Raw genomic sequence first — 22,400 nt, forward strand, 5'->3', positions numbered from 1 at the left:
TAGCCGCCAGACATTAGCCCTCGCTGCTTGGCTAATCTGGTCCAGGGGCTCACCACAAAGCATCTGCTACCTGCTCTACAGCCAATCAGCGGATTTTCTCAAGCAAACACCCTGCCCTGCCCCACTCACACACTCAGACTTTTCCGCCATTTCTCTCACTGTCTCTCTGGGGCCATCTCAATGTCAAGTGCTCTAGCCTTGCTACGACGTAAAACGCCTGGTGATTGGATACTCTGCGGAGTTCACCAAAGAGTATCCAATCACTGGGCGTTCCAAGTCCTAGCAAGGCTAGCACACTGGGCATTGAGAAAGAGCCTCTGTCTTTCTTGCTGTGTGTCACTCTCTTTTTTCGTCTGTATCACCCACTATCGCTGTCACACTGTGATCGTTTACACCCAGCTCCCTTTTTCTCAAACATAGCTATGATAGGTCAGTTTGAGTAACAGCAAATCATTTAAATATGGAGCATGTTTGGCCTCTACATTGGTAGCTCGGCCTTTTAATTCGCTGGTCTCCCCCATATTAAGTCATCATGGGCGGGTATTCCTGACACAATAACATGTGATCTCTCCTTCACTGTACAGCTACATTTACCCTGCTCCACATCAATCCCAACCTGTTGGAGATGGCCAGCACTGTTACAGATGTGAAGCGCAGTGCTTTCTGTCTGGCTAATATAACATCCTTCTCATGGAATAACAGCATTCTGTTCAGAGCCCTGAGTTATGTTCAGCGGGTTTGCGCGGAATCTATGAGCTATACAGTATGTTCAATTAAAGTGGCGTTGTTTGTCGAAAGGCGCTCAATATCGGTGACTTCAAAGGCACTCTGTCAATTTTATGAGCCATGGACGGTAGACATGCTGCAAGGAAAGGAGGAGCGAACGAGATAGAGAGAGAGAGAGGGAGAGAGAGAGAGGCAGACAACAGAAAGGGGGTGGGGGCCAAAGAGGGGAACGACAGACAAGCAATGCTTGAAAACACATGCTGATATTACGGCCTAATTTCCATTTTACTGTGGCATGTTAATTAAGGCAATCATATTTGCCCCCTTTGCCACTCTTGGCCCTCCGATCGGATTTAAATTGCATTCCCTCATGCAGAACTACTGCCCTGGTCTCCTTCGTTTATGGCCAATTCGGCCAGACTTGTTGCGCACCAACTATCAGCAGTGTCGTAATGGGGTTTTTGCTCATGCTAATGCCTTGTGGTGTGCTGAGTGGGTTTTATACGACGTAGCGTAGCGGCTACTCTCAACTGCTTAATGAGTGACTCACCAAACAGGCTTCACTTAACCCTCCCTGCCTTTACATTAACTAGTATGAGACATATGCAATGGGGGCAGGCAGGTGTAAAGCATTGTGGTCTAAAAAAAAAACAAGTAAAGAAATGCATGTATGTTCTTCTAACAAATTAAACATTATGGTATCAATGTGATTTATATTATATTTATTAGGGCTGTAACGATACACTCAACTTACGACGATTTGGTTCAAATCGTGATTTGTGACCTACGGTTCGATACACGCCATACACCATACACCTACTGTTCGATACACCCCGTTCGATATATTATTCGATGCAATATCGTTACAGCCTTAATATTTATCCCTGGTGTTGCCATCCTAAATGCATATTAATATTGTATTGGTCAATCTTTTCTTCATAGACACACAATAATAAAAGTAATAGACAAGATCCAAATGAAATGCACAATAAGCTGTTGTTTATGTATGTAGCTTATACTAGTTACATGCACAGGTAAAAGTGCATATAATTGTGGAAGCTGGTATCCACAGCGCAGGGGATGGGAAACTTAGGCCTGGTTTCACGAGTGGCTCCTTCTTGTTCCTTTGCACGCTAGATATACATGATTGTTACTGGTAATTATATATATAATTTTCCCCTGAAGAATTGCGATTTGAAATTACCTGTTATAATGACTCCAATTTGTCGCCTGACCAGCCAACGAAGTAATTTACTTTGTTCAGATTCATAAGTGTGTAATCATGGGACTCTGAGGAGAAAGCAGATAATTAAGTTCAGGCTTAAAATGTGAAATTTCAAAGGACCTCTTCCTCTGAGGTTCACTCTATACTTTGGGGGTTTTAGAAATGAATTGGAATGATTCTGATTAGATTGATTTATAAATAATTACAGGATTTTTTAAAAGCAGCCGTTGTGGATTCACAGAGTGTGCAAACTCTGCGTACTTCTCGTCATAACTGGATTTAATACTTGCGTCTTTATCTTCTGTTGGTACGTCACCATCTGTACGTGAAATTAGAACAAGAAACTCATCAAGGATCGTCTACCCTAGTGCTTTCTGGTATCTCAAAAAGGGAAACATATTGCGACACACAACACAGTCATACTAAGTAGTACATTTAGGCATTTTGTGAGTGAGAATTGAAGTCATGCAGACTTTTAGAGACTTTATGCCTCTAACTATCTGTTCTCTACAATCACAAGGACCATCGCATCCCATCTGTCTCCACTCTGCAGTGGGTCATGGGGTGCATTTCTGGAAAGCATAGTTGTTAGCAGTTAGCAGCTTCGGTAGTTGCCAATGGGAAATTGCATTGCAACCAACAAAGTAGCTAACATGGTTAACAACTACGCTTTCCAGAAATGCACCCCAGGATTGTGACTCTGCATCAGTACAATATGTTTAAATACAGACTGATGCTTGCCACATTGATCCCACGAGCTGCAGTCAATATGAATGAGTAAATCAGGTAATTGAAGAGGCTGCTGGATTATTGCTTTCTGCCTGGAGAGGTTATTCTCCACTGAGGGTCCTGTGACTGCACACGAGAGCCTCACATCAGCTCATCTGTCAGCTGTCCACAGCCGTTTGACAATCACAGAAGTGACCATGGTCACGCACGCCACACACACATATTTCAGCTGAGTTGCCTTTGTTTGGGGATGACCTCTTCTGTCTTCGCCTTTTCATGTGCCCGTTTGTAGTTGTTTGTACAAGTGTTCAAAGAAAGCTGTAAATATGGCTGTCATGTGTTGACGTTAATAGTGTTTAGTGGCATCACCCTTATTCTTTGTTTGATTTCATGAATTGTTTCATAGATTATTCAGATCATTTTCTATCACACCCCTAGTCTGTTGACTTAAACAGAATTTGTAATGACTGTGAACTCTCTTCTGAGGCAGTTTAGCGAATACAGTAATGGTTCAGTTCACATTAGTGGCACTTGGATGCTAATCTAATCTTCGTCCAATTCCTCTGTGTGCCGTTTCCGAGCGCACTCGCTAAATATCCCCCTTAGCATATACTGTAGGTTGGTTCTGTGGACGTTCTGTGGTTGCCGGTGACGACTGTGACCCGAATGATTAACCTGCATTATCTCCTGGTCAGGCCGCATACCTTAATGAGGAGGAGCGCTAATGGAATGAGGGTTTTGTAATGGTGGTATTTACATCCAGAACCACTCCGGCTTGATGATGCGGAGGAACGATTGCACTCAGACCCTGGGAGTCTCATTTTTGTTTTGTTTCTGTGTGTGTGTGTGTGTGTGTCCGTGTCCGTGTGCGTGTGTGTGTGTACGTGTGTGTGTGTGTGCGTGCGTGCGTGCGTGCGTGTGTGTGTGCGCGCGCGTGCTTGCGTGTGTGTGTGTGCGTGTGCGAGCGTGCGTGTGTGTACGTGTGTGTGCGTGTGTGCTTGTGCGTGTGTGTTTGTTTGGGTGTTTTGTTTGGGTGTTTTGTTATTTTTTTGCTTGGGATAACTTGTGAGAGTCCAACGAATCTGCTTTGTTTGAGAGGAGAGCTCGGAGCATGAGAGTGACTAATAGCATGCTGTGCTTTGAGCTCTGGTCATGGTTGCTGTGTTATGACACCTCTGAGCCCAGGAGAGGCAGCCATATCTGCAGGGTGAGGTGGGACTCTATTCTGCAGTGCTGTTGTGCTGTTGTAAGCGGTGCAAGTCCCCTCAGCTCACCGTCTTACACCTTCACAATGTACCGCAGAGTCTGATAGCATGTATCACTTATGACAGTGGTTCCCAACCTATGGGTCGGGACCCACCTAATGGGTCGCCAAAGATCCACAGGGGGTCGCGGAGCCCTCTTGATTTTAAGGGGTTTCATTTTAAATATATATATAGCCCATGTTGAATAAAAGACAAAGCATTTAACTAATAAATGCATAGAAGCAACAAATTGTAAGTGCTACATTAAACATTTATTCTATATTTGACCAAAGACGAATTGAGGAATAAAATAACTAAAATTAGTTTTCGCAGGAAACAGAGGGCATCTTGTGACTCCGTCTCGTGCGGGCGCTCGCGTGGTTGGGTCACCAAAGCTTACAATAGTAAGAACATGGGTCCCTTAAGAAAAAGGTTTGGAACCACTGACTTATGAGACACACTATGTTCAAGAGTTCAAATGAATTAAGCTGTCAATTAGCCGTTCTAAAAAGCAGCTGATTAGTTTCCTGCTGTCACTCACCAACCTCTTACGAAGCCTGTGTGACACCCTCACAATGTCCATTGCATCTGCCCGTTAAAGCTCACGTTTTTCTTTGTTTGTTTGTGTGTGTGTTGCAGAGCAAGAAGAGTCCTTTGAGTTCATCATTGTGTCCCTCACTGGGCAGATGTGGCACTTTGAGGCCTCCACGTACGAAGAGAGGGAATCATGGGTACAGTCCATTGAGAGCCAGATTTTCGCCAGCTTGCAGTCCTGTGAAAGCAGCAAAAACAAGGTGAGGAGGCCTCAGCATACTGTATATGGAAATAACACTGCAGCCCACCCACTGCACAGCTGTTCTCCAATTATATCCCGCAAATGAATATAACAACATAAAAACCATTTGAATGGGCAAGTGTGGTTTCACCACAGGACAGTTATATTTCACTGAGTAATCTATTACATATTCAATTATGAACCCTACAAGAGTGAGATAGAGATTGAGAGTCAGCCAAGCTGTCTGCTGTTTAATGGCTAATATGTAATGTTATTGCTGCTGTTATGATTATTATTGTAGCTGTTAATTACACAGTAGAGTCTTTGCAGTTACATTTTCCTAGTGCACATCCCACAGACATGGAGAGATATTGCCCCTCTCTCTCTCTCTCTCTCTCTCTCTCTCTCTCTCTCTCTCTCTCTCTCTCTCTCTCCTCTCTCTCTCTCTCTCTCTCTCTCTCTCTCTCTCTCTCTCTCTCTCTCCCCCCCCTCCCACGCATTCTTTTTCCACTTTCCCACCACCTGCATGATGGAGGCTGATGGAAGCAGTGCAGCGTGGGATATCTCTTATTAGAGCCGACAAGCGAGGGAGTTGCCTTGGAAACATGCACTGAATTGGAGCTTCATATTCCTCTCTTCCTTCATCGTTCTGGACTTAGTTGCTGTCTTACCCTCCATTGCCTCCCCTCTTTCTTCCTCTCATTTTATCTTTCCCTTCTTCTTCCCTCCCTTCATCTTCATCTCCACCATCATGTCCACTGACCCTCTCTGTCTGTTTGCAGTCACGGCTAGGCAGCCAGAGTGATGCAGTGGCCATTCAGTCCATCAGGAACGTGAGAGGAAACAGCTTCTGTGTGGACTGTGACGCCCCTAGTGAGTTGACCTGATCACACTGTATATACAAAGTAGTCTAAACCTATAAAATTGTGTGCTGTGTCATGTGGTTTATGTCGATTAAAAAGTGCCGAAAATAGACAAAAGCTGTGCGAAATAGAAAGAAAAATGTCTGCACACTTAAATCCTCTTTTGCCTCTTTTGCCTCTTTTTTATGTTTATTTATGTTTTATTTTATTATTATTTTTACCTTATGTTTTATCTTAATGTTTTAAATGTTTTTTTTGACTCTAATTCATTTCCTTCTTTCTTCCCTGTTTTCCTTTCATTTACATTTGTTAACTTTTTGAAGCACATTGAGTTGCACCTGTGTATGAAATGCGCTATATAAATAAACTTTTCTTGCCTTGCCTGCCTTGCCTTGCCTTTTCCACTGCCGGTTTTCGGGTTGGCCTACAGTTCGACACAGCGCGACTCGGACGCTCCTTTTTGCTTTTCAAATAGGCACGACACAGCTCAATCGTAGAGCAAAAAGTGGCCTCCAAGTTGCGCTGTGTCGAGCTGTAGGCCTACCCGAAAACCGGCAGTGGAAAAGAGGCATTTGTGTTCTTTTTAAAAAGCCAAGCTTTCGGTTTACTGACCTTCCTCAGGGCTCAGTTCCTTCAGTTGATTAAAATGGAATAACTTCTAACCGTTATGTAAACAAAGGAATGTGACCAATAAAATGTCAAGGATTTGCCTTTCCTAGGCTTAGTCCTTTTTTTATCACTTTGACCTGAGACATTTCTCCACACAGACCCGGACTGGGCCAGCCTGAACCTGGGCGCCCTGATCTGTATCGAGTGCTCGGGTATCCACCGCAACCTGGGCACCCACCTGTCCCGCGTGCGGTCCCTGGACCTGGACGACTGGCCCGTGGAGCTCAGCATGGTCATGACGGCCATTGGCAACGCCATGGCCAACAGCGTATGGGAGGGGGCCCTGGAGGGCTACACCAAACCAGGCACAGACAGCACCAGGTATGTGCTGCCCACTATACTGTGTGTGTGTGTGTCTGTGTTTGTGTGTGTGTGTGTGTGTGTGTGTGTGTGTGTGTGTGTGTGTGTGTGTGTGTGTGTGTGTGTCTGTGTCTGTGTCTGTGTCTGTGTCTGTGTCTGTCTGTCTGTGTCTGTGTCTGTGTCTGTGTCTGTGTCTGTCTGTGTGTGTGTGTGTGTGTGTGTGTGTGTGTGTGTGTGTGTGTGTGTGCGTGTGCGTGTGCGTGTGCGTGTGTGTGTGTGTTTTATCAGGCATTTTTCAGGATTCTTCACAGCATGGGTCGAGTGACTGGTCATGATTGAAGCCATCATGTAAAGTGAGGCGTTCTCTGTTTTAAGCCCGACAGGATTTATGTGACAGGCTCAGGTGGTGGTAGCAAACACAGTTGAATGTAAATATGGTAAAGTGCACTCTATACGGCACTACAATTTCAGAACGCAGTATCTTGAAAATGGTCGAAGTTGAGTTAAGACTGGAAATTGGCTTTAAAATACCTTCTTTGTCTTGTGCCAAAAAAAATGGTGCAACTTTGTCCCGTTCCAGAAAAAAAACAAAAAACGATTATACTGCGCTTTTTCGTTTTAAGAAGTTACGTTGTACAAGCCAAAAACGCAGTTTATCACTTGAAATACTGCACTTCTCCATTGAAACCGTGGTTTGGGTGTAGACAGTAATACCACAACTGAACGCAGTATCTTGATTTTTCAAATAAAAAGTCATGAGAATGTTTTTTTTGTTTTTTTCTTGTTTGCATACATTTCCACCATAAAAAAGTATTATATTGAAGTGTCATCACCACTTCACCTCCAACACAGTTGCGTGGCCAGATAGGAAACTTTAAAGGCTTTTTTCTCAGTTTATCAGTAAGGAGAGATACTGCGTGGTGACCCACTGCTCACATTGAAATTGCTGTTACCACACCTTGACCACTACCTGTCTTGTAGTTGTAACAGCTACAGATTTTTAGAAGCAGGGCAATACTGTAAACTCTTTTCCTATGGTATCTTGAATATTGTTTCCAGAGCCATGCTTTCCTCCAGATGTTAGTCTTTGTCGTCTACTGTATAGACCAAATCTATGAGATACAGGAGGGAGGGAGGGGTGGGCAAAGGCCCCTAGAGCATTCCCCAGATTCCCTGCCAAACTTAAAATGGCATGAAGACATCCATAATGCTGTAAGAGACTGGCCTCATCCTGAAACGAGTGCCTAGCAGTGAGAGCGGTGATGGGGCTGAGGGTGGGGGTGGGGGTGGCGGAGAGAGATGGATGGCTTCTCCGCGCCTGATGGATAGGTGACAGAGCCATTGAGCCCCCCATGGCTGGGGACCTCCAGGGGTTCACTTTAACACAGTAATGGTGTCGTTAATTACAAGCATAGCTCCAGTGCTCATGCGCACGCACGCACGCACGCGCACGCACACACACACACACACACACACACACACACACACACACACACACACACACACACACACACACAGTCCATGAGTCAGAAGCACTCCAGAAAAGGCGCCATCATGAGCAAATGGGAGGAAGAAGGGAAGGGGCAGCACCATCAGCCAGGGAAGTCCACTAACAGCGATACCAGAGAGAGTAGAGAGAGAGAGGTTCCATTGGCCCATTGTTTCCTGGTTCTATTATTGGGGGGGAATTCCCCTTTAGGCAGACCTAGGCAGACCTGAGGACTGTTCTATTCAATGCTAGGAGCATTATGACACGCCCCTTTAGGCAGACCGGAACCTGGTCACGTTAGGTGCCCATAGAAACCTATTATGTTGACATATCTCTATACTTAAAGAATCTCTGCCGATACAGAGACAGTGAGGGAAAGAGAGATCAAAGATGAGAGAGAGAGAGAGAGAGAGAGAGAGAGAGAGAGAGAGAGAGAGAGAGAGAGAGAGAGAGAGCTTGTGTGTCATGGTGGACAGGGGGACTGCTGGATGGAGACAGAGAGGGTCTTTAGAGAGTAGGACGCATATGAGATACCGAGCTGGCTGGCATACATACCATAGCAGGCCCATGTGTGAGTAACAGAACCAATGGTGGATTTGAGAGATGGATTCTGATTGCCCTGTACTGTAAGTGCTTGTGTGCCACGGAGACATTACTGCCCATGTGATTCATCCTGCTTTTGAATGGGTGTCATCTCTCTCCCACTTGCTTTCTGTTACCCACCATCTTGCCTCTCCTCTCCCACCTCACCTTACCACGCCAACGTATCCCCCCACCCCTCTCTCCCACTTGCTTTCTGTTACCCACCATCTTGCTTCACCACCCCAACGTATCCCCGCCTCCACCCCTCCTCATGTTCTCTGGAGTGAAGGCTCACAGTTATCTATTGAATGGTTCCTGGGTTGGTGTGGAGCGCTTTTGACTTGATGAAAGATTATTGATGCTGATATACCCCCCATCCCGAAAGCACCCACACATGCGCGCGCACACACACACACACACACATACACACACACACACACACACACACACACACACACACACACACACACACACACACACACACACACACACACACACACACACACACACACACACACACACACACACACACGTCCCTGCCTCACACTTCACTTGTCAGCTCCACCGCGGTGCCTGAGGAGGGAATGTTTTTCATTGTCAGGAAAATCTGATCTCTTGCCGCATCCACACCTCCGACACACACACACACACACACACACACACACACACACACACACACACACACACACACACACACACACACACACACACCTCAACAGTCCACGTGCTGAGCCCCACGGACAAAAATGGCAAGAAAGCCATCAACATCATAACCGATTTTACGCCCCTAAAAGAGGGTGGATTCAAAATTGCAGACAAAAAAGGGTGGCAAATTACGGGGTAGTTTACTTGAAGAGTGCCGTAAAGCATTTCTGAATATTATCACAAATGCATATTTGGGTTGTTGTCTTGCGAAATTTAGTACATGGGTACCATACTAGGGGACTGCATCTCATTTTTTAACAGGTTACAAAATTACATAAAGTATATATGGTACGTAGTTACATCCACTCAGACGAGAGATGGTAATTAAATTGTTTTCTCATTTAGTTGCAATCGTAATTCACTGCAAGTCTTGTATGGAAAAAAACTAAACTAGGTTCATAATAAACATTCCTATGCTAATTTTGCCAGTGTTTTCCGTATTCCCAAACCATGGCAAGTTTTCCAGACGGATAAGTAGAGATGAAGCCGGGGAGGAGATCCCTCGCTGAACTGCTCCAGTTTTCTACGTCGTGGTAAATGAAATTTTGCTGTCTCATCGGCTATGCATAGATGCTTGGGTTTTAATTTTGTCACCACAGTGACATGCAGCGAGCTCTGGGATGGGCGAGGGCTTCGCGTTGAAATGCATTCTTTAATAAACACCACTGACACCTCATTTCAACGATTCAGTAACTGCCTGGACGTGTCCCCCAAATCTGATTGAATGTCTCCTGCTAGACTAGTTTCCCTCCTATTCTCTTCAATTGAGTTGAAGTCATCCATCCACTAGATTGGTTTGGCTCCTTCTGTTCTTGCCCCAGTGATAATGTACGTAGATTTCTTTTTTTCTTTTTGTAAAAGGAGTTTAAAAAGTGTAAAATTAAATACATAGATTTGATGCGTTGTGTTGTGGAGTGTGAATTTTGGAATTGACACGAATTTCGGAAGTTTTCTGCATTTATGCTGTTTATACCAAAGCTAATCTGTCCATTAATGAAAAATGGCCATATTACACGTGTATTGTTGCTTGGCAGTCGTTGAAAGCTCTTTTTAAAACTGTGCCAATGAAATTCTATCAGTGACCGTAAATAGTGTAATATGCTACAGTATATGATGCCACCCTGTACAACACTGCTACTTTCTCTTCCTCCCTCCTAGGTCTCGCTATTGAACCTGCTTCAGGCCTGCTACATAAATAAGCATCACTTATGAGCTGGACATTGATTGTTGTGCCATTAATCCTGAGTAATTTGTAATTGGGGATATTGAAGGGTGGATTTCGACTGATTTAAGAAGTGTGCGATCTGTCTGTTACCAACTAATGTGCTGCTGCTACTGCTGCTGCTGCTGCTGCAATCGAACCGGCTCCCTCATAGGCCATTCATCAGGCAGACACATTTACACATTGTGTGTCATAAACCCATTGAAAGCCATAAATCTTTATGCAAAGGTTTAAAAAAAAAAATTAACCCGAAGTTATGCTTTCTATGGATGACAGTTCTTGAGTGCCGACGGGGAAGGGAAGGGGGGTTGGCCAGCGAGGGATTCGCTAGCGCTACTAGAAACCCAGGCACAGCTTTTGTGAGTATTTGCAGTCAGCATATTGAGGGGGAGTTGTCGTTTTAATTAGCGCTTGGCAGTTGTCATGTTTGCACTGCACCTCTAATTGCCTGGCAAGCTGACGAGGAGGGGACAAAACGGGGAGGGAGATTTCAGCTTGCAGAGTGGTAGGTGATGTACACACAGTAGCTGCACCACCACCCCCATGCCACCCTGCCACCCCTCTATCCACCTCCACCATGCACCCCCCCCCCTCACCCCCGCCAGGCACAGACCACATTGACATCATAAAAACATTGTACTCGTTATAAAATACCTGTCCCCATTATTGTGTACAGTATATTACTGTTCACATAAATAGGCCTAGCTGTGCATATATAAATAAACAAGAAATTACATGAGAAATTGATTAAAAAGACATATGGCTCATCCCATCCACCCTCTCTGCCATCCTCATGTTTTCTGTCTCCTACACTTATTCCCTCACTCCCCCTCTCTTCTCTTCTCTTCTCTTCTCTTCTCTTCTCTTCTCTTCTCTTCTCTTCTCTTCTCTTCTCTTCTCTTCTCTTCTCTTCTCTTCCCTTCTCTTCCCTTCTCTTCTCTTCTCTTCTCTTCTCTTCTCTTCTCTTCTCTTCTCTTCTCTTCTCTTCTCCCCCCCCCCTCTCTCTCTCCCCCTCTCCCTCCCCTGGTGTGGGGTGGGGTGAGATGTCCCGGAGCGCTGGACAGGGGTGGACGGCTATCCCTCATGTGGCTCCTCCTCACCTGTCACTGCACTCTGCTGCTTGCTGCTTGCTGCCTGCCCCTTGGCCAGAGCAGGTAATAGCTCTGATGAGGACCTACCTACTATCCTCCACTTTGTTTCAGAAATAATTTGCCACTGCGTCGCCCCCCCGCAGGGCCCTGGCAGCTAATAAAAATGAATCACACCACTAACCTCCTCCTCCCCCTCCTACTTCTCCTCCTTCTCCTCCTCCTCCTCCTCCTCCTCCTCCTCCTCCTCCTCCTCCTCTCTTGCCCTGGCTGCATCCTCCTGAGCCTTCTGCCACCTTAGATATGATACTAAATGAGATACCTTTTAAGAACTGAAGTAATATTGAAAGGAGTAATTACAGGTTTTAGATAAAGATCAATTTAACAAAACCAATATCAAGTGAAAACTTCAATCCAGTGAATCCACAGCTCTGGACTGGTTGTACAGTATGTTCGGCCTAATGGACAAAATACATGCATGAATATTACTGGTGATACACTTCTCTTTCAGATTTTGTCATTCATTTTGACCAGCTCATATCACATCTACTGTATGTACATGTATAAACTAGAGATGCACCGGATCCTGATTTTTAGGATCCTGACGGATACCGGATCCACTGCTTAAGATCCTGCCGGATCCGGAACCGGATACCGGATCCTACGAAAGGGTTGAAACACATAGCCTACTCACACACGTGGGCCCTTTTTATCACGTTGGCTCAAACTATTTTGACTTAAAAGCCTCGGCTACCGGATCCTGGATCCTGGAACCGGATCCGGAAAGTCTGACAAACCCCTATTATCCTGCCGGATCCGGAACCGGATCTTGGATCCTGTACATCTCTAGTATAAACACAAACCGAGGTCCACATATCTTTATCTAACCATTAAAATATCTATTCCTGAGGGAGGAAAATGTAAAAGCACAGGCAAAGAAGCCAAGACTTGTCATTCACATGCACAGTCTATTCTAGTTGTACGTAGATTATCTGCATCAGCTTGTATGTTAATAGCCATCAGACGTATATCATTTAGTTTTCTTGTTATCATTATGCACCCATGATTAGGCCATTTTGTTTGATCTACATTACTAACATAATGACAGTCTTGGCTCAAAACGTAAATGAGTCCTAATTTCGGGTCTTTCTGACTGATTTCCAGGTCATAGACAGGAGATGATTTCCAAATGAATAGCATGCTGATATGTAATACTTCCTGGCTAATGGTCCATCTTAGTTCTGCCAGTGGCATTTTTAAGTGGCACACTTACAAAAATCAAGGATATTTTTTCCCCTTTGCAACATTTAAAACTGGTGATCATTTTAATGTGTGTTAGGGAGTGTTGTACCATGGTCAAAAATAGTGTTGGATGAGAGCTCTAAATTAACTAGCCTGGCTCTCGCGAGACCCCTAGTGCTTCGTGCATCTTCGTTACACTTCGTGAGCTCGCACAGGGGTCTGGTTCAGCCTTGTCGAGCCCGAAGTCCTCGAGTAGAAAATAAACGTGCCCCGACCATTGGACAATGTCAATGTCAATCATCGTGGAGTGAGGCGTTGACGGGTATGACGTAGCATCTTGCGCGACATCACTGTAGTGCTGCTAGCACACCCCTCAGTCAGTGTGGCTAGCACAACAACGGCGGCTTGCATACTGTATGAACTCCGCGATTTCAAGTGTTATCAAAACTACCAAACATTCATTCTTTGAGAGAGGAACAGAAAACAAGGAATTAGTTGGTGGCAAGAACGTTCTCGCTCTTCTTCCAATGATCCACTGAAGGAGAATGAGCAGAGCGCAGCGATGTTCAGTCTTCAACTGTTTACAAGACCAACTTTAAGTGGGGATTTTAGTCGAGAGGTCCATGCCACATATAAATGGTGAGTGAAAACCTCTTGGTTGTTTCTAACGTGTTTTTGATGTGTGTGAAACAATGACTGACATGGTAGGCTACAACTGTGAATGCCCCCATAGTGCCGGTAATTCAATATTGTACAAGCCTCATTTCCAGACCTCGCATGCTATGGTGACTGAGTGCTGTTGATCATAATAGTATGCCAAGATGTCGCATTCAGACAAATTTGTTTATGCTATAAAGTTCGTGTTAAATTAAATGTACTATCCCCGTGATCGCTGCCAATGCAGCATGTCCCAAAACGTCAGCATGTGAGAGATGGAATGTTTATTTCACGATGACATTCTGACTTCAAACTCACCAGGATGGCTTCCCCACAGAGGTATAGGTCTGTGGGCTTCCCCTTTTCACTTTCTGCCCTAGTTGTTAACCTGTTTCGATGGTAAAGACTAAAGTAATCACAGATTTTGCATGGTTAAGAGACCTACTTCGTGTGGAAACAGAATTTACACAAGAGGGTACTGGAATAAAAACAGGGTGAGGCCTGTCACTCACCAGCTACTGGCAACCCCAAGTCTCCCTTTCGGTCAGCAGTAAATTTAAAACTAAGTAATAGTAGCCTACTGCTGTTCAGGTCTTAGCCTTAAATAGGTATGAATTAAAATGCAGATACTAGGCCTATAGAGTATTTAGAATTACAGTTGCCTTGTTTGCCGATTCTATTTTAACATTGTGTGTTGTTTTCAGGTAGGCAAGTCATGGAGTTGGCAGCGTCTGCTGGGATTGTCATCACAGACCGGGTCATCCAGCTGCTACACATGTACAGTGGAAATTGAATTAGGCTCTTCCCTCACTTGTACTGTTGTAAACCATCAAATGAACACTCTAGGTAGACAAGACAGTGAGTTCAGTAATGGCTGGCACAGAGCATGCGCACCACAAGTTTGGAGCCAGCCAGGTCATACGTGTTGCACCTACCACAATTCCATTTCTTTGGTCTTCTGTGTTGAGCCTGTTTCAAAATGCGCCTGTACAACCACATGTGTATAGAATCTACACTACACTACACTACTCCACCAAGATCTAGACATTACTGAAGAGTTGGAAATGTTATCATGGTCTGCTGACAGCTGTACAGAACATGTGTACTTAAATACCAGATGTGCCACTTTCATTAACGAGACTGTCTGCTCTGGGTTTGGGACAAAGCCTAATGAGGCAGCAGTCAACAACAGTCCTTACATTTGACATCAGTTACAAAACAACCTATGGTTTTAAGGTACTTCATGCTACTGGTTGTGAGCGAGGCTTTTTGTGACTGACTCTCCCTAATGACAGATTCATAGACATAATGGAACATGTAACACAGCATTAGTTCAGAATCTAACCATCATCCATTAGGAACAAAGAAGTGGAATCTTGTCACAATATCGAACCGAATATTGAACAAATGGTGTAAATAATGGTGTACACAAGTAATTGGAACATATGTAAATACAATTTTATTGTGTAAAGAAAACACTGTCTAATTGTTTTCAATGTACAGTAATGAAAGTGTAAATAATGACATAAGATATCAATTTATATATACACATTTTTTTCTTTTAAATATTGGTTACTGGCAATGCAAGAAACATAGCTTACAAAATGTAGCGTTCTTGGTGTTAGGTGATGTATTGTACAAAATGAAAACCCAAATGGTAACGCACTCCTGAAATGTTGCAAGTTCTTTAAGGAAAATGCCTTGAAATCTTGTTCTAATATTTTGAAAGGCATGGAATCTGTGAGGGGATGTGCTGGGTCCTCTATGCTGTCGTTTCTTCATACACCTCCTGGCGTCAGACACAGACAAAGGAAGTATAGAAGTATATTAGACAAACATTTCAGAAGGTTATGTGTGACAATTGTGGCTACATACAAGGTTTTGAACAAAAACAACACGGGAATTGATTGCAACACATTTTAAAATATTTCTAGGTGACTTAAAGTTCATTAACAACAGGGTATGCTACTTACTCTGTGTACAGAGTATTTTCCACCCACATGTTGCATTACTGCCCTTGTACATCACTTTGATCAAAAGCGTCTGTCAACTGTAATGTTATGAGGAGTACAGTCTCTTGAGAAATTAATGTAGGTTTAGGTGGATAGTGGTGCAGGACAGCACATATACTTTTCAGTTACTCTTACTAAGAATTCAAACCTGTAACATTGGATACCTTCCGAGGCCACAGGTACAGGTGAGGTCAGCAAGGGTCCTATTTACCTTGATAATAGGTTCTCAGTCATTTCACATCCCCACCCTGATGAAAAAAACTAATTGTTTACACAAATGGGTTTTACACCCCTTAACAATACGGCTTTGCTTGCTTCAGTAATGTACTCTTTGCCTTTGACCTAGCAATGGATGTAATAAATCAGACATACCTTATATAACCGTGGGTCTTGGGTCACCTAATAATGGAGAGAGCGAGAGAGAGAAAAGACATCACCATTGATCAATTAACAATGGCACTGTGTGTGTGTGTGTGTGTGTGTGTGTGTGTGTGTGTGTCCCAGCTTATGACGTTGAGCACGATTAACTTTGGGTCGTCCGATCAACTAGGGATGGTCACCTACAACTTATCGAAGTGCTTAGCACACTCACGAATCGACTATTTGAATTGACCACAGCTGAAGTGTTTGAGAATACAATCGCGCACAATAACAACGGCAAAAGTGCGACGGCATGGTCCTCTCGTCGAACCGTAATGCAGTTTCCAAAGTGTATAATAGAACTTAAGACGCCCCATCCTGTCACGTCTGACGTGAACAGCTCTTTATGCCATCCAAGTTAATCAGACCCGAAGTTAATCGTGCACACCGGGAGTAGTTAATGCAATCCTGGTGTATATTTCTCTCATGGTAGGATATACAAAACGTATGGGACTGTAAACGATTTACTGTATTATCATAGGTAAATTGGCATGCCTAACGGTGACCAGAACACAACCAATAATGCTAGTAGCAACTGCATGCTGTTGAGGCTGCATTGTTTTCATATGGCTGGCAATTTTGTCTGAATAACATTTTATCGCTGGTCAATCATTTTCAGCGAAATACACATACTTGATTAAATTGTATTCATCAATATATGTCACATTGGTTGTGCAGGCAAGCAGACGTCCATTTTGTCTGCAATATTTATCACCCCGTCAGAAACGGACAAACCCATGCCCGTGATGTGTTCATTAAAAGAAAATATAGCCATTTCAAGACATCTAACTTACCATATCTTTGTTGTGATTTATCTGATGCAAACGATGCTGGCACCAAATGAGTAGCCGGTCCTCCTTGGTGCTAGGGGCTGGTAGCATGTAACCTGGCTCTCACGTAGGTGGTCAGGTAGCATGCCGCTGTTTGGACCCTGCAGAGTACTCGTGCACTATGTCGGATTGCCAACCAAAATCCACCGATGCCTTGTGTGTTTTGTAACCGTCAGTGGTCCGATGTCGGACACAGGTGGCATACCACAGGCGGCTTGCCGTTCAAACGCCAACAATGATCCACTATACACATGCTAGCTGGGCTGGGACTAGAACCTACTGTCAACATGCTAACTGCTCTGTTGTGGCTTCTATCTCGCGTCGCTGAAAACTACGTCACGGCCCGTTTCGATGTGATTGGTTGAAGTAGTACGTCACTCTTACCTAATTTCTCCAATCACGTTCGAGCTAGAACAGCAAGGTTACCACCAAAATTCCAGATGGATGACAATCCATCTGCGCGAGAGTCAGGTTATAAATGAACACCCTGGCCAAATGCTTGTGAAATTTCAGTTTGGCTGGTAGAAAAGACCACCTTACTAGCCACTTTGACCCATTAGTGAGTGTGTGCTTGGCTAGTGAGATAAACATCTACTAGCCACTTTGACTTTGGTTTCTGTTTCTACTGGGTTTCACTACAACACCAGTTTTGTGATCAGCTCTGCTGTGTTTCAGTTTGTAAACAGCATCTCCCTGGATTTGTGAAACCCCTATCCAAAGATTTGACCTTAGCTCTGCCTCCGAGGCATACTGATGTAATTATTTTCAAAAGAAAGCACCCTCTGGGAAAGCACCTTAGGCTGTCGACAGCACAGTGGAGAGGCAGTCGAAGACCTTAGTGCCAGCCAGCTCACTTGGCTGAGCTTACCCCCAAAACACCCCACCTACTGTATGTCCCCTCTGCACCCCAAAACACCCTGACCATGTCCCCTCTTCCCTAGCCTGGTCTTTCAGTCCAGGTGAGGGTGGTGCCCTGTCCCTCAAGGGTAATTTCAGGGGAGCTGGACATGCCATTCTTAAGTTTTTTTTTTTAGATCGAAATCTGATATACGGTATATGGGTCATTCTACGTTTCCAGTGCGCTTTTGGCAAACGCAAAATGTCAATTATCAGTATTTTTTTTTCAAATAAATGACCTAGATGTTTACATAGTGTATATATTTAAGTTTCCAAGCAAACAAATTGCCAAGCTTAATCTTGATAAATACTCTAATGAAAGCGAACATTTGCTTGATTATTTTGTCAACAGTGTTATGGACAAATACTATGTCATTTCAAACATATATAAACATACTACAGAGTTGAAACAACATACGTTTGAAAGTGCTTATGTCCCTTAACAATAATGTTGTCATTATTATCATCTGTGCAACTGATATATAAAATGTAATTGTTGAGCTTCATAAGTAGGATTTTATGATTCAATGTGATACAGACTGACATATTTTTATTATAAATCCCTGTAACGTCTGATTTGAATTTAGTCACCCTCCTTACACAAGATTTCCCTCTCCAGAGATAATCCCTAGTGTCTGTTCATAGGATTTTTCCAACACATAAGGGATGAATAGCACAAAAACACTTTCAAAACAGTCAACCGTGTTACTCAACTGTGTTACGGTCAACAGTGCAGGGGAACAAGTCGGCACTTTTTTAGTAGAAAAGAGTAAAAAACAGAGCAGAGAAACCCATCTCCCTAGAACACACATTTTGTTTGTCTGTCAATATGGAGATACATACTCCTCCTAAACTGTAATAGCTGATGCGTAACACCATTGACGGTAACACGGCTTGACATTTTAGCCATTTTTATGGTGTTGTGCTAACTGAGGACCTCAGAAGTTCCACCACAACACCTTAATCAATTCATGTATTTGTATGCTTTATTTGTGTTTTTCTACATGTGATTTCTAATTCAGATTCTTACGAATATGTTGATTACACAGTTGACAGGCAATTTTCCCGCTATGAGAACATGAAAAAGAATGCATTAAATTATGGAAGGATGGAGCTCAAAATTTACCAAAAAGTCTTCCCATATCCTGCCAAAGAGGTTATGACATCACGTGATGTTATTTGTATGGCCTAAGACCAAACCATTACTGATTTATGGTGGGGGTTTCAGACCGTGACACAGTTAACACAATTTTCGTGGACACACACAAAATGGCAAATTTCATGTATAATGGAAAGCACAGTGGTCTTTCTGACAGTTTTGTCTTATTGTGATGATTACTGTGAATCAACATTTGCAATCGTCTTGGGCAAAACAAGTTTCTTTACATGCTAATATGAAGACTGAATCTGACATTTGGAAAACAGGACGGCATGAAAACACCCAAAACCAGTATTAAATATTCATTCTTGCTGAGGGAAATAATGCCATGTCTACACTTTCTGTATTATATGAAAGATAAATATGTGCTAATGTCCAAAACATCATTGGATGCAGTTAATAGTTAGTGGAATTGGCTAATAAAATCCATTGACTTAAAAGCGCAGCCGAATCGTCGAATGACCCACTTGCTGTCAGCAGTTATAATATCTTGTGTATGTCCCCAATTGTCATCTGAAAATCATTGCAGATTATGCAACCAATCTGTCCTTTTTTGTACTTTTAATGTACGTTAAATTTTGTATGAATGAAGGAAGGCCTCAGGAAGGCAACAATTAGCCTGCAATGAAAATTTAGTCTGGCTTTTGTTTTGACTGAGTAGTTGACAATGAAGCTGCAGACTTTTGAAACCATGTGCTGTGATTTTTCATGATTTACAATTTACCAATGTATTCTCAGAAGATGAAAAGAGACTTTATGTAACAAAAGAGTCTTCCTTTTTATAGGGGCCCCTGAAGTCAGGCCGGCCAAGTGCTAACACGGTTCATGGAATCAACTTTAAAAGACACCCTGTTGGCAGTGTCAAGCTTTTATTTTGAATTTTTTACTGTCATCAGCTCATCACTTTCATTTCTTAGCAACCTTTGAAGCATTGCCCCCCCCCCCTCTTTCTCTCTCTCTCTCCCTCTCTCTCTCTCTCTCTCTCTCTCTCTCTCTCTCTCTCTCTCTCTCTCTCTCTCTCTCTCTCTCTCTCTCTCTCTCTCTCTCTCTGTCTCTGTCTCTCAGGATGAACTGTATTGCAGGCAGCATGGGAATCTGCTTTCTTATACAGACTGCCCACCCCTTGCTGGGAGGGTTGGTTTGATACCCCCCACCCCCCTCCACTCCTCTCTCTCTTCCTCTCCATCTCTCTCTCTCTCTCTCTCTGGCTTCTTTTTGATGTCTTCGTTGGGAGGTTGGAGTCAGTCAGGGTTTTGTGTTTTTGTTTTTGTGTGAGTGTAAGGAAAGAAGAAAAGGTGGCCACCTCCCCCTTCCCGCCCTCCCCTCCTCTCTCTCTCTCTCTCTCTCTCTCTCTCTCTCTCTCTCTTTCTCTCTCTCTCTCTCTCTCTCTCTCTCTCTCTCTCTCTCTCTCTCTCTCTCTCTCTCTCTCTCTCCCTCTCTCCCTCATCCTCTCTCCCTCTCTCCCTCCCTCTCTCTCTTTTTCTCACCCTCTCTCCCTCTCTTTCTCTTTCAATGGTGTTGGGGACTTGATTGGTTGCCTGTCGTCAGCTGATTGCCCTGGGCTCCTCCCCCCTGGTCCCGGCTGCACTTTCGGCCATAAATCCCTGTTTGCCTGTGTCCTTCAGGCCTGACTAATTATCTCTTGTTTGTTCCTTTTTATTGGGATGCAGTCATGTGTTCCTGACTCCATGGGCTGGCCTCGGAGAATCATTCTGCCATTTGCCACTTAATTAGGTTGAGGTCACTACGCCACTTCTGTGGAATTGGGAGGGAGCGGCTTTACAAAGGGCCTTCACAAAAGCGGTGACTAAAAACTGAAAATGACCCCTTGGATGCTTTGTGGAGGTGAATGGCCAGAGTTTAATTGTGGCTTTTTTTTTGCTCTGCTGAGTCTCTTAAATTGTTTCATTGTGGGGATATAGAATGGCGACCATTATAATAAGCTGGGTTTTGGACAGTTTTCCGAGGGAAAATGAGTTTTGCTACCAGTATTTTGGTTATACTCGCGTACATGGATACAAGTGCATCAGAAAGAAGGGGGCCACAGTGAAATTCTGTTCAGTTATGCTCAATGAAAGGGACGTGTAAATGTAAAGGAAAAAGGACAGAGGGACATTTTGGCACTGGTTGACATCAAGCGCATCGAATTGCTTATGTTGGCCAACAAAAAAACCTCAAGTGTCCCTTTGAAACATCCCCTCTGTAAAGTCTTCCACTGTCCTCCCAGCAACCCCTGTGTTCAGGACAAGTATGTTCAATAATGTGTGTGCCTGCGTCCGTGCGTGCGTGCGTGCATGCATGCGTTCCTGTGTGTGTGTGCGTACACTTATGTGTGTGTGTGTGTGTGTGCACTTGCTTGTGTGTGTGTGTGTGTGTGTGTGTGTGTGTGTGTGTGTGTGTGTGTGTGTGTGTGTGTGTGTGTGTGTGTGTGTGTGTGTGTGTGTGTGTGTGTGTGTGTGTGTGTGTGTGTGTGTGTGTGTGTGGAAGGATGCCATCGGCTTGGGCTTCCTGAATATGGTTCCCTGTGGAGAAAGTCCTCTCTCTATCTCATTCGTCTTCCACCCCCCTCTCCTCCTCCTCAGTGCCTCTCTCTCTCTCTCTCTCTCTGTCTCTCTCTCTTGCTCTCCTCCAGCTTTTGACATGCTAAATCCTCCTGATTTTATTTTCCTTCTTCCTGCCGAGAGGAAGTGTCTTTTCAAGCCTCTCGGTTTTCGCTCTCCACTAACTGCCCCCACCAACCAACAGTCCGCCCCCCCCCTCACCCACCCGCCCGAAGCCCCCTTTTGCCCAGCCCTACGTCGGCTCGGCCCTGCCTGCCTGTGTTTGGATTGGGTCTCCATTTTGTGTTTGGATTGGGTCTCCATTTCAAACAAAAGGGCCGAGGCGGGATTATCAGCTCACTTCCTCTCCTTTACACGCCACCTTTCAAGTGGCAGCAGCCGAGCAACTCGAGCTGCCGCTGCTACAGCCACGGCCACCGCCACCGCCCGGGCCAGACTGCCTCGTCTCTCTCTCTCTCTGCTGATTGGGGAGATTGCTGCTGCTATTGTGTTTATTTTTCCCGTTTTTTTCCTCTCTCTCTTTTTTTTGTTCTTAAAATACACTTGATGTGAGGTTGTGGTGGGCAAGGACTTTTTTTTAGAGGGGGCCCAAGTCAAGAGAGGCAGGGTTGCATGTTTGGGAAAGTTTGCGTTGGAGGGGAACAACAACTTAGCATGGCCTCCCTGACACCATCTTTAATGGCTTTCGGACCCCCCTTTTTCTTTTTGTTCGTCTTTAGCACTAACTTTCTGCCTCATTTAACTCCTGACAGCTCTAAGCTGCGCCCCCTTTAAAGGAATCCAGTTCAGAGGGACAACCTGAAGCTTGAAGCAGCAGCAGCAGTAGCAGCAGCAGTAACAACAGTGAGATACCTGAAGGAGTTCTCCCCATGGTGTCCTCAGCCACTTCCTGTGGCATTGGCAGAGAGTGTTTGATCCTAATGAAGCAATCATCTCATGATGAGCCCTCTCAGTTGCTTTTCCCAGACAAACACCCCTGAGTGGAGAGGAGTGAAAGGGAACAGC

The 22,400-nt window shown here is 44.3% G+C and overlaps 1 protein-coding gene across 2 annotated transcripts in view; it reads left to right on the top strand.

Annotated features, from left to right (window-relative positions):
* Positions 1 to 22,400, top strand: part of LOC134465831 (arf-GAP with GTPase, ANK repeat and PH domain-containing protein 3-like) — a 125,558-nt gene that overhangs the window by 93,956 nt on the left and 9,202 nt on the right. For both annotated transcript variants that reach the window (XM_063219722.1, XM_063219721.1), the window contains exons 14-16: positions 4,564 to 4,718; positions 5,482 to 5,572; positions 6,330 to 6,552. In XM_063219722.1, coding sequence (XP_063075792.1) covers positions 4,564 to 4,718; positions 5,482 to 5,572; positions 6,330 to 6,552 — 469 coding nt within the window. The remainder of the gene's footprint in view (positions 1 to 4,563; positions 4,719 to 5,481; positions 5,573 to 6,329; positions 6,553 to 22,400) is intronic.

This window comes from Engraulis encrasicolus, chromosome 16 (assembly GCF_034702125.1).
Source record: "Engraulis encrasicolus isolate BLACKSEA-1 chromosome 16, IST_EnEncr_1.0, whole genome shotgun sequence".
NCBI lineage: Eukaryota > Metazoa > Chordata > Actinopteri > Clupeiformes > Engraulidae > Engraulis > Engraulis encrasicolus.